The 10,900-nt window shown below is 32.7% G+C and overlaps 1 protein-coding gene and 1 long non-coding RNA gene across 2 annotated transcripts in view; one reads left to right on the top strand and one right to left on the bottom strand.

Moving 5' to 3' along the window:
- LOC108732829 overlaps positions 1-681 on the bottom strand; it is a 2,556-nt gene extending 1,875 nt beyond the window's left edge. Inside the window, exon 1 of the long non-coding RNA XR_001937146.2 lies at positions 436-681. This is a non-coding gene — a long non-coding RNA (uncharacterized LOC108732829). The remainder of the gene's footprint in view (positions 1-435) is intronic.
- Positions 682-1,108: 427 nt separating this feature from the next.
- LOC108744054 (leucine-rich repeat-containing protein 23-like) overlaps positions 1,109-10,900 on the top strand; it is a 22,452-nt gene continuing 12,660 nt past the window's right edge. The window contains exons 1-3 of the mRNA XM_018479655.1: positions 1,109-1,198; positions 1,276-1,437; positions 3,189-3,369. Coding sequence (XP_018335157.1) covers positions 1,173-1,198; positions 1,276-1,437; positions 3,189-3,369 — 369 coding nt within the window. The 5' untranslated portion in view covers positions 1,109-1,172. The remainder of the gene's footprint in view (positions 1,199-1,275; positions 1,438-3,188; positions 3,370-10,900) is intronic.

Raw genomic sequence — 10,900 nt, 5'->3', positions numbered from 1 at the left:
ATGATAATATTTATAATTGTCTGAAATAAATGCAATTTTAAAGTTTTAATTATTATTTACACATATTAAAAAGTTTTACGCTCATTATTAATAGAGATTGAAACTAAATATTTTTTGTTTCGAAGTTGAAATCAAGGCATATTCACTGCCAAAAGTCAGTTAAAAATTTTCCATATTATTCGTTATTTTTTATTTTATTCAAAGTTTTTGGACAAATTCCAAATTTTCTCTCAAACCGTATACTTTTTTTTTTACTATAGATAGTATTTATTTACCTTGTCTCCGATTGTACCTCTCAAACATCCTTAATTTCGTTTTGTACCTAAATATTGCAAATATATTTTAAAAACTATAGCATTTGATGAATTTGCCGTTATTTATTTGTGAAACATTATTTAAATAGATAAAAAGATAAAACAACAAAATTGACCGTACCAAGAAAGACCCAAGTCCCTGAAATAGGGTTGCAGCTCTTTCAGTACTCTCAGGGTGGCATAGAGTACAAGGGTTTGTATGGCACTCTGATACACATTACTGCGTTGTGGAAGGCAACGGGAAACCACCACACAGACGTAAGGTAGTCCGTCATTCGGATGTCCGAGCGGGAATTACCTCGGGGGATGTCATCAAGTGCAATAGGAGAATGCGTAGGACCGACGACCTTATGACAATGATGATGATTGAAACAATTCCTACGGTGCAAAAATCTTCGTTATCATCTGGTAAACTTATATTTTTTAAGATTAAAATAAAATTGACAAACTAGGCAATAATAAATACCTACCCATGACACCATCGCAATGTATTCGTATGATATCATCTTACATCTTCTATGCTGGAGGAATCTTCACTCGGCACCCTACATCAAAAATATAATGTGTTACAATTATTTCTAATATATTGTTTTATTGAAATTCATTATTTTAGAGCATACCCCTTCTTATTAGCATAGGTAATAAGCAGAATTCAAAATCTTGTACATTGTGGCACTATGCAATCTAAATTCTTTTTTTGTATTAATAATCGTAATCACGCGCAAAATATTCATGTTTTTAACAAGTAGGTTTAGAGAATTACGTACAAAAGTCTCTAATAAACATAACAAATTTTGACAATTAATAAACACGAAAATAAGAAACCGACAGAATTAAGTTAGTGTAAGTATAAAAATAATGGCAGAAGACGCTGGAGAAGCAAAGTAAGTTACATTATACATTTTTTTAATATTTAAATTGACGGTTAAGAGAAAACTATAAAAAATCGTTTCGGTGACAGGTCAATTCCTGGAGAGGCAGTGAAAGAATTATATTACCCTTTAGAGGAGGTCATAGTTGAAAAAAGATTAACTTTTGAGGAAGCTGCAAAATGTCTTAACACTTTGGGAAAAGACGAAAGTGGCATGCGCTATGCCTATCTAATGATCACGGCTACCGACAGGCAAGTTTTCTAAAATTTTTCCAAAGGCATAAGCAATACTTGACCTGAAAGAAAATATTTAACAATCTAAAAAGGTCATCGAAAATGAAATTATCGTAATATGTATTTTTTGAAGTGAAACTTCTTTACGCACGGTAGAGTAAGTTCGTTTCATGCGAATTGCTATGTAACGAAATCATGCAACGCATTTCCCCCGATGTCTGTTCCTATGTATCTTTAAAACTACGCAACGGATTTTAATGCGGTTTTTTTTTTATAGATAGAGTAATTCAAGAGGAAGGTTTATATGTATAATACATGCATAATATAGTAGAGAAACACTGATAATTCTAGAGGTTTCTAATGTGATGTCGTAAATAAACACATTTTTTTGCGTTTACATTGCAAACGCTGGCTGAATCCTACTAGATAGATCAAAATAATATACTACAGTATTGTACACCTTAAAAAGATCTACAAAAAGGCCGCTATGGTATATGTCTATCTCTTAAGGATAACCCACAATAACCATTTTTTATCCTTTACTTTTTACGAAAAATAATGGTTTATTTACGAAGCGATTTTAAGCAATACAGCATTAATCCTTATCCAATTAAGTACTTTTAAATACATTGTGCATTTAATATAGATCAATATGGCCCTTTACAGCATGTAATTTAAATGAATATTTTCGAAGATATTACAGACTTAAAATGCAGGGACATAGCGGTTGCGGCGGTACCGGCCGGTTTGTATTGTCTAATGACAAAAAATGGCGATTGTTGTATATAAAGACATTCTATAGTATATTTACTATTAGCATTGCACCCGTGCGAAGCATAGTGTACAAATAATACCAATAAACGAATTCCTTAACCTCCCATCCCGGTATGTGTGTTTGAAAAACTTTCACTTCAGTAGCGTGTTGTATAATTACACGTTGTATATTTTACTTTCAAAAAATTAAATATGATACTTAATCGTCTTTGACAACAGCTGTTTATTTGATAACAAAAACGTTTTCAAACTTGCAGGGTTAGTTAAATAATCAGAAACAGGGTTTAACATGGTTACCATCTTCAAGGGTATAGGATTTGTGTTCGTAACGTTTCCGGATTGGAGGCAGTATGATTGTTGATGATTAAAACACCTTGTATACAAAACCATATTTACTTTAAATTATTTCCACGCACATGTATACACGTACAAATCACCTACATACAGACTATATTTGAGCAGATCAAGTAGCTTGACCACTTTTTTCTGAAGTCACTAGCGTGTGCCTTCTACGCACAACCTCGCCCAATTAATTATCCTACTTCTTATTACGTACTTGTGTCCGAACAAATTGTTCGTAATACGAGATGAAATATAAAATACTAATTAACATGTATCTGTCACAGCCAATTCGAATAAATTGGTATTTTTAGTTCGGCCTAGGCGTTTCTGTAACCACTGCTGGTTTCAAATGTGACTGTCTGGCATTTAGGCGGACTGTGCAAAATAGTTTTTTAAAAGTATTTAAATACAAAATGCAAATACTTTTTTAATTTGCTATTTCAAATGTAAAATACAAAATAGATTTCCCTTTTGTATTTTAAATGGTTAATGCAAAATAGGTAGGCTGAACACGAATATGCAGTTCACGACGGCCTGCAAGGTACTTAGGGCCTAGGACGGCCGTCATATACGTCAAAATTATTTTTTTTCTGAAATTTCGATCATCTAATGTCTTTTTAGTAATGGACAATTAATCTGTTCTTGTTCTTTAGGAAATTGACCCATGTCGACATAATTCTCAACTTCAAACATGTTTTGTTCATCGACATAAGTGGAAATTACTTAACGTTGGATAGTTTACAAATTTTAACGAACATGCCTTTTCTGATACTACTCAAAGCAGAAAGAAATCGCATGCAATCAGCTGCCTTGAAACCCGCTCCTTACTTGCAGGTATAAGGATAACGATTGTATTTTAAGGATGTTTGGGAGGTATGTCAAAATGCTACGAGACGAATAAAAATTTGGAAGAACGTTCCTCATTCAATTCTAAAACTCCTGTAAAAATTACAAATCGATTCACTAAACCGTTAAAAAGTAGCAGCAATANAAATTTCAAAAATTTTTTAATATGTTGAGCATTTACCAAATTAAATATTCCATTAATTGCTTCTAATTTTCAAGATTTTTCTCAAAAGTTCTATCAACATGATGCCTGAATGTTACGCTTTTGCCGATTGCATATTCCTATGAATTGTTAAATATTGAACGTAGTTCTGTTTTCAAACGATTGACAAATATTCTTCACTTAACATATTTATTAAAGTTTTATTACCGTACTACCGTATTTTGTTCGACTTTTTTATTGAAAAGCGCCGTTATGAAACATCACCACATGACGATAGAATGTCTAAGCAGTTAAACCAACATATTGGCTTGTATTACAAATAACCTTAGAGCGAACAATTCGTTAGTTACTGCTGCTACAACAGCCAACAATAAATTATTACCTATTTTATATATGAAAGATGACTCTGCCCGAACATATTTATTTAAGAAAATATGGTTGGTTGTTGTAACAATCTACACATTTATTAAGCTTTTGAAAAAAAAATTAATAATACTTAAGGCAAACAAGTTTAATTGCATACTAAATAAGTACTTTAATTTTGAATGGCGATTATTTAAACTAGAGGCCTTCTTAATGAAAAATTTAACTATTAATCAGTATCAAATTTAATTACTAATACACGTTAAAGGAAATTTCAGCTAGACTAGACCCCAAGTCGTTCAAATAAAAAAATTTCTTTTAATGTTGCGTCAAAAGGTTTTAATAATGTGCAAGTGACTTTTAGTTACGAAATAGTTTTCATATATATAGTGTAACTACAAAGTTCAACCGTTTTTCTTGACCCTTTCTGTTAAATTTGCAAAAAAACCATTAACGAAATTCCCATGAAAAAACCGTTCCCATAAAAATCAACAATTTTTCCAGTCGACTCATTCGGAATCGACATGATCGAGGAATAATCTATCATTCGAAATAATCAATCACAGACGTAATAAATCATTTAAAAAAGAGAGAGAGAGAGCGAAGGCGCACACTATGTCAGCATCACCCCGTCTCGAGTTTCACATCCTAACCCTTGCAAGAAGTTTTTTCGGAAAAAATGAGCTATTATACCTTTAAAAAATACTTTCGTACACTAAGGTAGAAACAGCCGTTTTGTATTCGAAAACATTAGGTTAATAGTGTTGTGTCCCCGAAGGAAGGTAACTTAAATTCATCCCCTGTATGCGCGGCCGTCTCTACCCCTCTCAAGTGGTACCAGATCATTGTAGGGTAGGCCTTTCGGTGATCGATTATTTTTTACTTTTTTAATCGATTTTTACTTGTTTCCACATTTTGAACGGGTGTCGAGTAAAAATATTCATGACTTTTTGTGAGAAAACTAACCGTGTTGCTGTTGTGTTAAAAAATATCCTCACTTATTACTTCTGTTTTATACCTACCCCTTTCTTGCTTACAACAAAAATTCACACACAAATTATAAAAAATAATAGATAATTTCAATCAGAACAATCCACAAATTGTCATAATTTCTGTTTTTAATCACATAATTGAAAATAATAAAAAATAAACTAAAATAAAACAAAAATATTTGTACTTATGGAGGAAGTTAATATTTCGGAAAATTTCAAAAATTTTTTAATATGTTGAGCATTTACCAAATTAAATATTCCATTAATTGCTTCTAATTTTCAAGATTTTTCTCAAAAGTTCTATCAACATGATGCCTGAATGTTACGCTTTTGCCGATTGCATATTCCTATGAATTGTTAAATATTGAACGTAGTTCTGTTTTCAAACGATTGACAAATATTCTTCACTTAACATATTTATTAAAGTTTTATTACCGTACTACCGTATTTTGTTCGACTTTTTTATTGAAAAGCGCCGTTATGAAACATCACCACATGACGATAGAATGTCTAAGCAGTTAAACCAACATATTGGCTTGTATTACAAATAACCTTAGAGCGAACAATTCGTTAGTTACTGCTGCTACAACAGCCAACAATAAATTATTACCTATTTTATATATGANGAAGTAATCGAAGCTGTAAATGGTTATTTTGAGGAGCTTGACGAATCAGTCTATAGAGATGGCATTAATAGACTGGAACACCGCTATGAGAAATGTATCAGCCTTGGAGGAGATTATGTTGAGAAATAAAAAAAAAAAATTTTTAAAAACCTTGTTTTTCTTGGTCAGGCCGGAAACTTATCAATCCACCCTCGTATATAGTGTAACTACAAAGTTCAACCGTTTTTCTTGACCCTTTCTGTTAAATTTGCAAAAAAACCATTAACGAAATTCCCATGAAAAAACCGTTCCCATAAAAATCAACAATTTTTCCAGTCGACTCATTCGGAATCGACATGATCGAGGAATAATCTATCATTCGAAATAATCAATCACAGACGTAATAAATCATTTAAAAAAGAGAGAGAGAGAGCGAAGGCGCACACTATGTCAGCATCACCCCGTCTCGAGTTTCACATCCTAACCCTTGCAAGAAGTTTTTTCGGAAAAAATGAGCTATTATACCTTTAAAAAATACTTTCGTACACTAAGGTAGAAACAGCCGTTTTGTATTCGAAAACATTAGGTTAATAGTGTTGTGTCCCCGAAGGAAGGTAACTTAAATTCATCCCCTGTATGCGCGGCCGTCTCTACCCCTCTCAAGTGGTACCAGATCATTGTAGGGTAGGCCTTTCGGTGATCGATTATTTTTTACTTTTTTAATCGATTTTTACTTGTTTCCACATTTTGAACGGGTGTCGAGTAAAAATATTGATGACTTTTTGTGAGAAAACTAACCGTGTTGCTGTTGTGTTAAAAAATATCCTCACTTATTACTTCTGTTTTATACCTACCCCTTTCTTGCTTACAACAAAAATTCACACACAAATTATAAAAAATAATAGATAATTTCAATCAGAACAATCCACAAATTGTCATAATTTCTGTTTTTAATCACATAATTGAAAATAATAAAAAATAAACTAAAATAAAACAAAAATATTTGTACTTATGGAGGAAGTTAATATTTCGGAAAATTTCAAAAATTTTTTAATATGTTGAGCATTTACCAAATTAAATATTCCATTAATTGCTTCTAATTTTCAAGATTTTTCTCAAAAGTTCTATCAACATGATGCCTGAATGTTACGCTTTTGCCGATTGCATATTCCTATGAATTGTTAAATATTGAACGTAGTTCTGTTTTCAAACGATTGACAAATATTCTTCACTTAACATATTTATTAAAGTTTTATTACCGTACTACCGTATTTTGTTCGACTTTTTTATTGAAAAGCGCCGTTATGAAACATCACCACATGACGATAGAATGTCTAAGCAGTTAAACCAACATATTGGCTTGTATTACAAATAACCTTAGAGCGAACAATTCGTTAGTTACTGCTGCTACAACAGCCAACAATAAATTATTACCTATTTTATATATGAAAGATGACTCTGCCCGAACATATTTATTTAAGAAAATATGGTTGGTTGTTGTAACAGACAGTTTGACCTTATGCCGAAAAATCGCGTTCAACAACAATATCTACTACAACTTCTCTTGAAGTCGTCCGGAGCGCTTACAAATCGAAATCAATCATTCATATAACCGTTTTAATAGGATTTAGAAACATAAACATCAGAACGAAGCAAGTAATTTGTAAAACGAGCAATTCTTGATGAATTCCGCAGTAATGAACTGTACGACGCCGTCGCCGGTTCAAAAGTTATGCAGTATCAAGTAAAGAAATGACAACTTTGATTTATTGCTAATCAGTACTAACAACATTGATGGAAAGACGGACGGAGCTACATGGGTTAGGTTACATTGATGGCAATGAATGTTTAATGAAGGACCGATCGTGAGAGAGAATTTACCACAACGCGTTGTGGTTTCTGGAATTCTTCCACAACACATTTGCAAAATATTCGTGAAACGGTACAGCCACTGACCACAAAGCGTTTGAGGAAGTTTAAATGTTTGATATTTTTAATGGATTTAAAAGACATTAACTGTTGCTGGTAGAATTCATCCCCAATTCAACATAATTTGTGATGTAGAATTCATATAAAAATAACAATAAGCATGCACTAAAAAATTGAAAAGCAGGAACCAATGCGTTTATGCATGATTAAAATTATCTGTTCGCCATCATTTCAATATTTATAATGGGGTTTTGATATAGGATCTAAACAAACGAGAAAAACATTGACGATAATGCGTTGTGGCTCCTAGAATTCTTCGACAACACATTTGTACCTAAAATAATTTAAGTAAAACCTATAAAAACAATAACACTAGAATATTAGTGAAATAACGCAAAAATTTACTTAGATATTTTTAATGAATCTTGCTGATGGATTTAAAATCGAGAAAAAACAATGACCACAATGCACTGTCGCTTGTAGAATTCATCTACAACGCATTCCTATAATTTGTGATGTGCAATTAATAGAAATAACAATAACTCAGAAAAAATTGAGGAGAAGGAATTAACTTTTAAACGTTTAAAATTATTTATTGGGGATTATTATAACATTAATAATGGATTTTGATAAAAGATCTAAACAAGAGGGAAACAATCTTGGCCACAATGTGTTGTGGCTTTTAGAATTCGCAAAATTCGTGTCAAAATAAAAATTCTACTACCAAAAAATTGAAACGACTACAAAAATTTGGAAAAATAATGTTTTAGTAATTGCATCGTAAATTGTGTTGTGGACGAATTTTAAAATATAGAACAGGTTGGATTTACAAGTCTATTTGCAAGTCTACATAATTTATATTACTTCATCATAAGGTCGTCAATCTTAAAACTGGTTGGACACGCACCTCCACTCTTTCTTATCCTGAGCTATTTTTCGCATTTCCCTAAAACTTGAACATCTCTTCTAATATGTCTCTAGCTAGTCTTTTATAACTGAGAAGGTGTCCTATCTCGCCTATTTATTATTGACAACCAGAGTGCCCTCCGTTCTCTTAAGAATTTCTCTTGAATTTTACAAAACAAAATCCTAAAGAATTTTAGGATGCGAAACCTAAATGTTGCAAGTGCTTCTTCTATTCTAACATAAACTTATTATCTTCTGTGATTAATAAGCAAAGCCGAATGGTAATCCAATGTAGAAGTACCTACCTGCTGTAACCCTATTCCAGTTTTAGTGTTTTCATTCGTTTTATATTTATACAATCGTCGTTTTACGAATCTCTGTCAATAAATCTAACTCTTTCGAGTCTCCCTTGAGAATGTTGTTTTCCGTAAGTTCGGAATTCTTACCAGTTGTAACACGCCGTTTAGAAGACGCTAAGATTATTTGTAATAATGTTTCAACGACAGAAAAACCCGTTCTCACATTCTGTGAGCACCGCCCTCTCCCCCCGAAAGGGGTGGAAAGGGTTTCATCAGGCGGAACTCTTTTTTTTTTTGGATATAAAAACATAAATGAGGAAATCTCCCGTCTAGGGTTTCATATTTACGAAATACAAGACAACCTGCAGGTAGAACTGTTTGACAGATGGTCTCGACCCCTTGGCTAAAGGTACATTAATTGTTCCGCATCTCTCTTTGGCAAACTTGAAAAGAATTGGGGTAGACTGAGACGGAGGAAGAGGTCGGTGAATGATGTGATGCTGTGATACAGCATTTATTAAATAGACATAGAAATAAGAAGGAACTTTTTCTTCAACTGGTGACATATTTTTACGTAAGGGGTAAACCAGAGGTCCTAAACAGCTGGCTTTTGAAACAGTGAAAGTGAATCAATATTTTGAATGAAGAAAGAGTAACATGCTAGACTGTTTTTCAAAATTTATTATTCGAGTCTATTTATTAGATATTATTTATATTAATTTTTATAACAAGAACTAAATTCTAAATGCTTCAAAAGTCTGGAGTAAAGGTGCCCCGCCGTTTTAAAGACTAAAGCAGTAATTTAGAAGAAATTGATGCAACTAAACTATAAAGAAGCAATAAAAGAAACAGTGACGATATTGAGTCGCAAATGAAATTTTTCTAGAGAGTATGATTACTATTTTTTAAACAATAATGATAACAATGTTATTTTATCTGACTTGACACCCCTGAAAACATGCTTTAATGTTTTGACCTTTTTGGACTATTGAACTTAACTATTTTAAACCATTTAAAAAATACCCTACATCCTATATTGACTTTGATTTCACGTTAAATGATTTCTATTACAATATTTTTGAATTTCTAAAAACAAATGAAATTTGAAATAGAAAAAAAGTAAGTTATGTTAATGAAATATGATTTTAGTGTGAATTTATTTTTTTTTTTAACTTTCATTAAGTATGATAATAAAAATTTTCTCCTTGATTTTATCTCCTTAACATTTAAAAAGGATACTATAGGTATGCAAGTATACCCTTTTGGTAAATGCAACAAAATATTGTAACCAAAAATAACACTACCTACCATTTAGCAGAACAGAACAAAAAAAAACTAAAAAACTCCTGAATTCGGTTCCCACACTTATTACAGGTACCTTGAGACACATGTAATGCATTTATACAACCCTTCTATTATTTTTTGTAGACAAAAACGCCCCAAGCTTGAGAAAAGCGAGATAAATCGCGTCTTATTACCTTACCCCTTTCCGCGTTTCCAGAATACCAAGTCGGTACACCCTTTCGCGTAAAAAGGGCTTAAAAAATGCAACGTAACCCTATACCGAATTTAAACCCTTTAGGACGTAAACACAGCTGCGGAATCCGAAGTTGCAAATAAGGGTGGAAAAAAAAAGAGAACTAGGCGACTGCCGAAAGGTGTGCGACGTGTAGGTACTAAAAAAAAGGGCTCCTCAGGGTGAATGGTCCTTACTGTGACGAGTGTAAAGGAAAGGGGTAGCAGCGTAGGGGGTTGAAACTTACGGACGGAACTGAATAAGTGAACGCGATCTTTGAGAATTTTTTCTTAGATTTTACAACGCAGTGGTTTCAAAAATGTTAGTTAGGTATTTCGTAATAGTATTACTTCATCATCATCATCATAAGGTCCTCAGTCCTAAGACTGGTTGGACACGTACCTCTACTCTTTCCTATCCTGAACTAACCTTCGCATTTCCCTAAAACTAGAACTAAACTATTTGGGAACAGTTATCTAATCTAGGTCTACATCTACCCCTCCTAACTCCTGTTTCTGCCTTTAACAACCTCTTTCGAATTTCTAAATTAACCGTTCGCGAGCATAGAAGTGACTTCCTTTTATTAAAGGCGACACGACCCTGCGCTATCCTCTGCTTTATATTCCTACTACTCCTTCCATCCTGACTTATCTGACTTCCTAGGTATCTAAAATCAGCCACTTCTTCTAATTTTTCGTCTCCTATCTTTATATTCGCTCTTTCCCTACTTTTTCTTCCCTTGCATA

The sequence above is a fragment of the Agrilus planipennis genome, unplaced genomic scaffold, assembly GCF_000699045.2.
Source record: "Agrilus planipennis isolate EAB-ADULT unplaced genomic scaffold, Apla_2.0 scaffold6, whole genome shotgun sequence".
Taxonomy (NCBI): domain Eukaryota; kingdom Metazoa; phylum Arthropoda; class Insecta; order Coleoptera; family Buprestidae; genus Agrilus; species Agrilus planipennis.
Note: the sequence above shows the minus strand (reverse complement) of the source record. Positions and strands in the feature narration are given on the sequence as shown.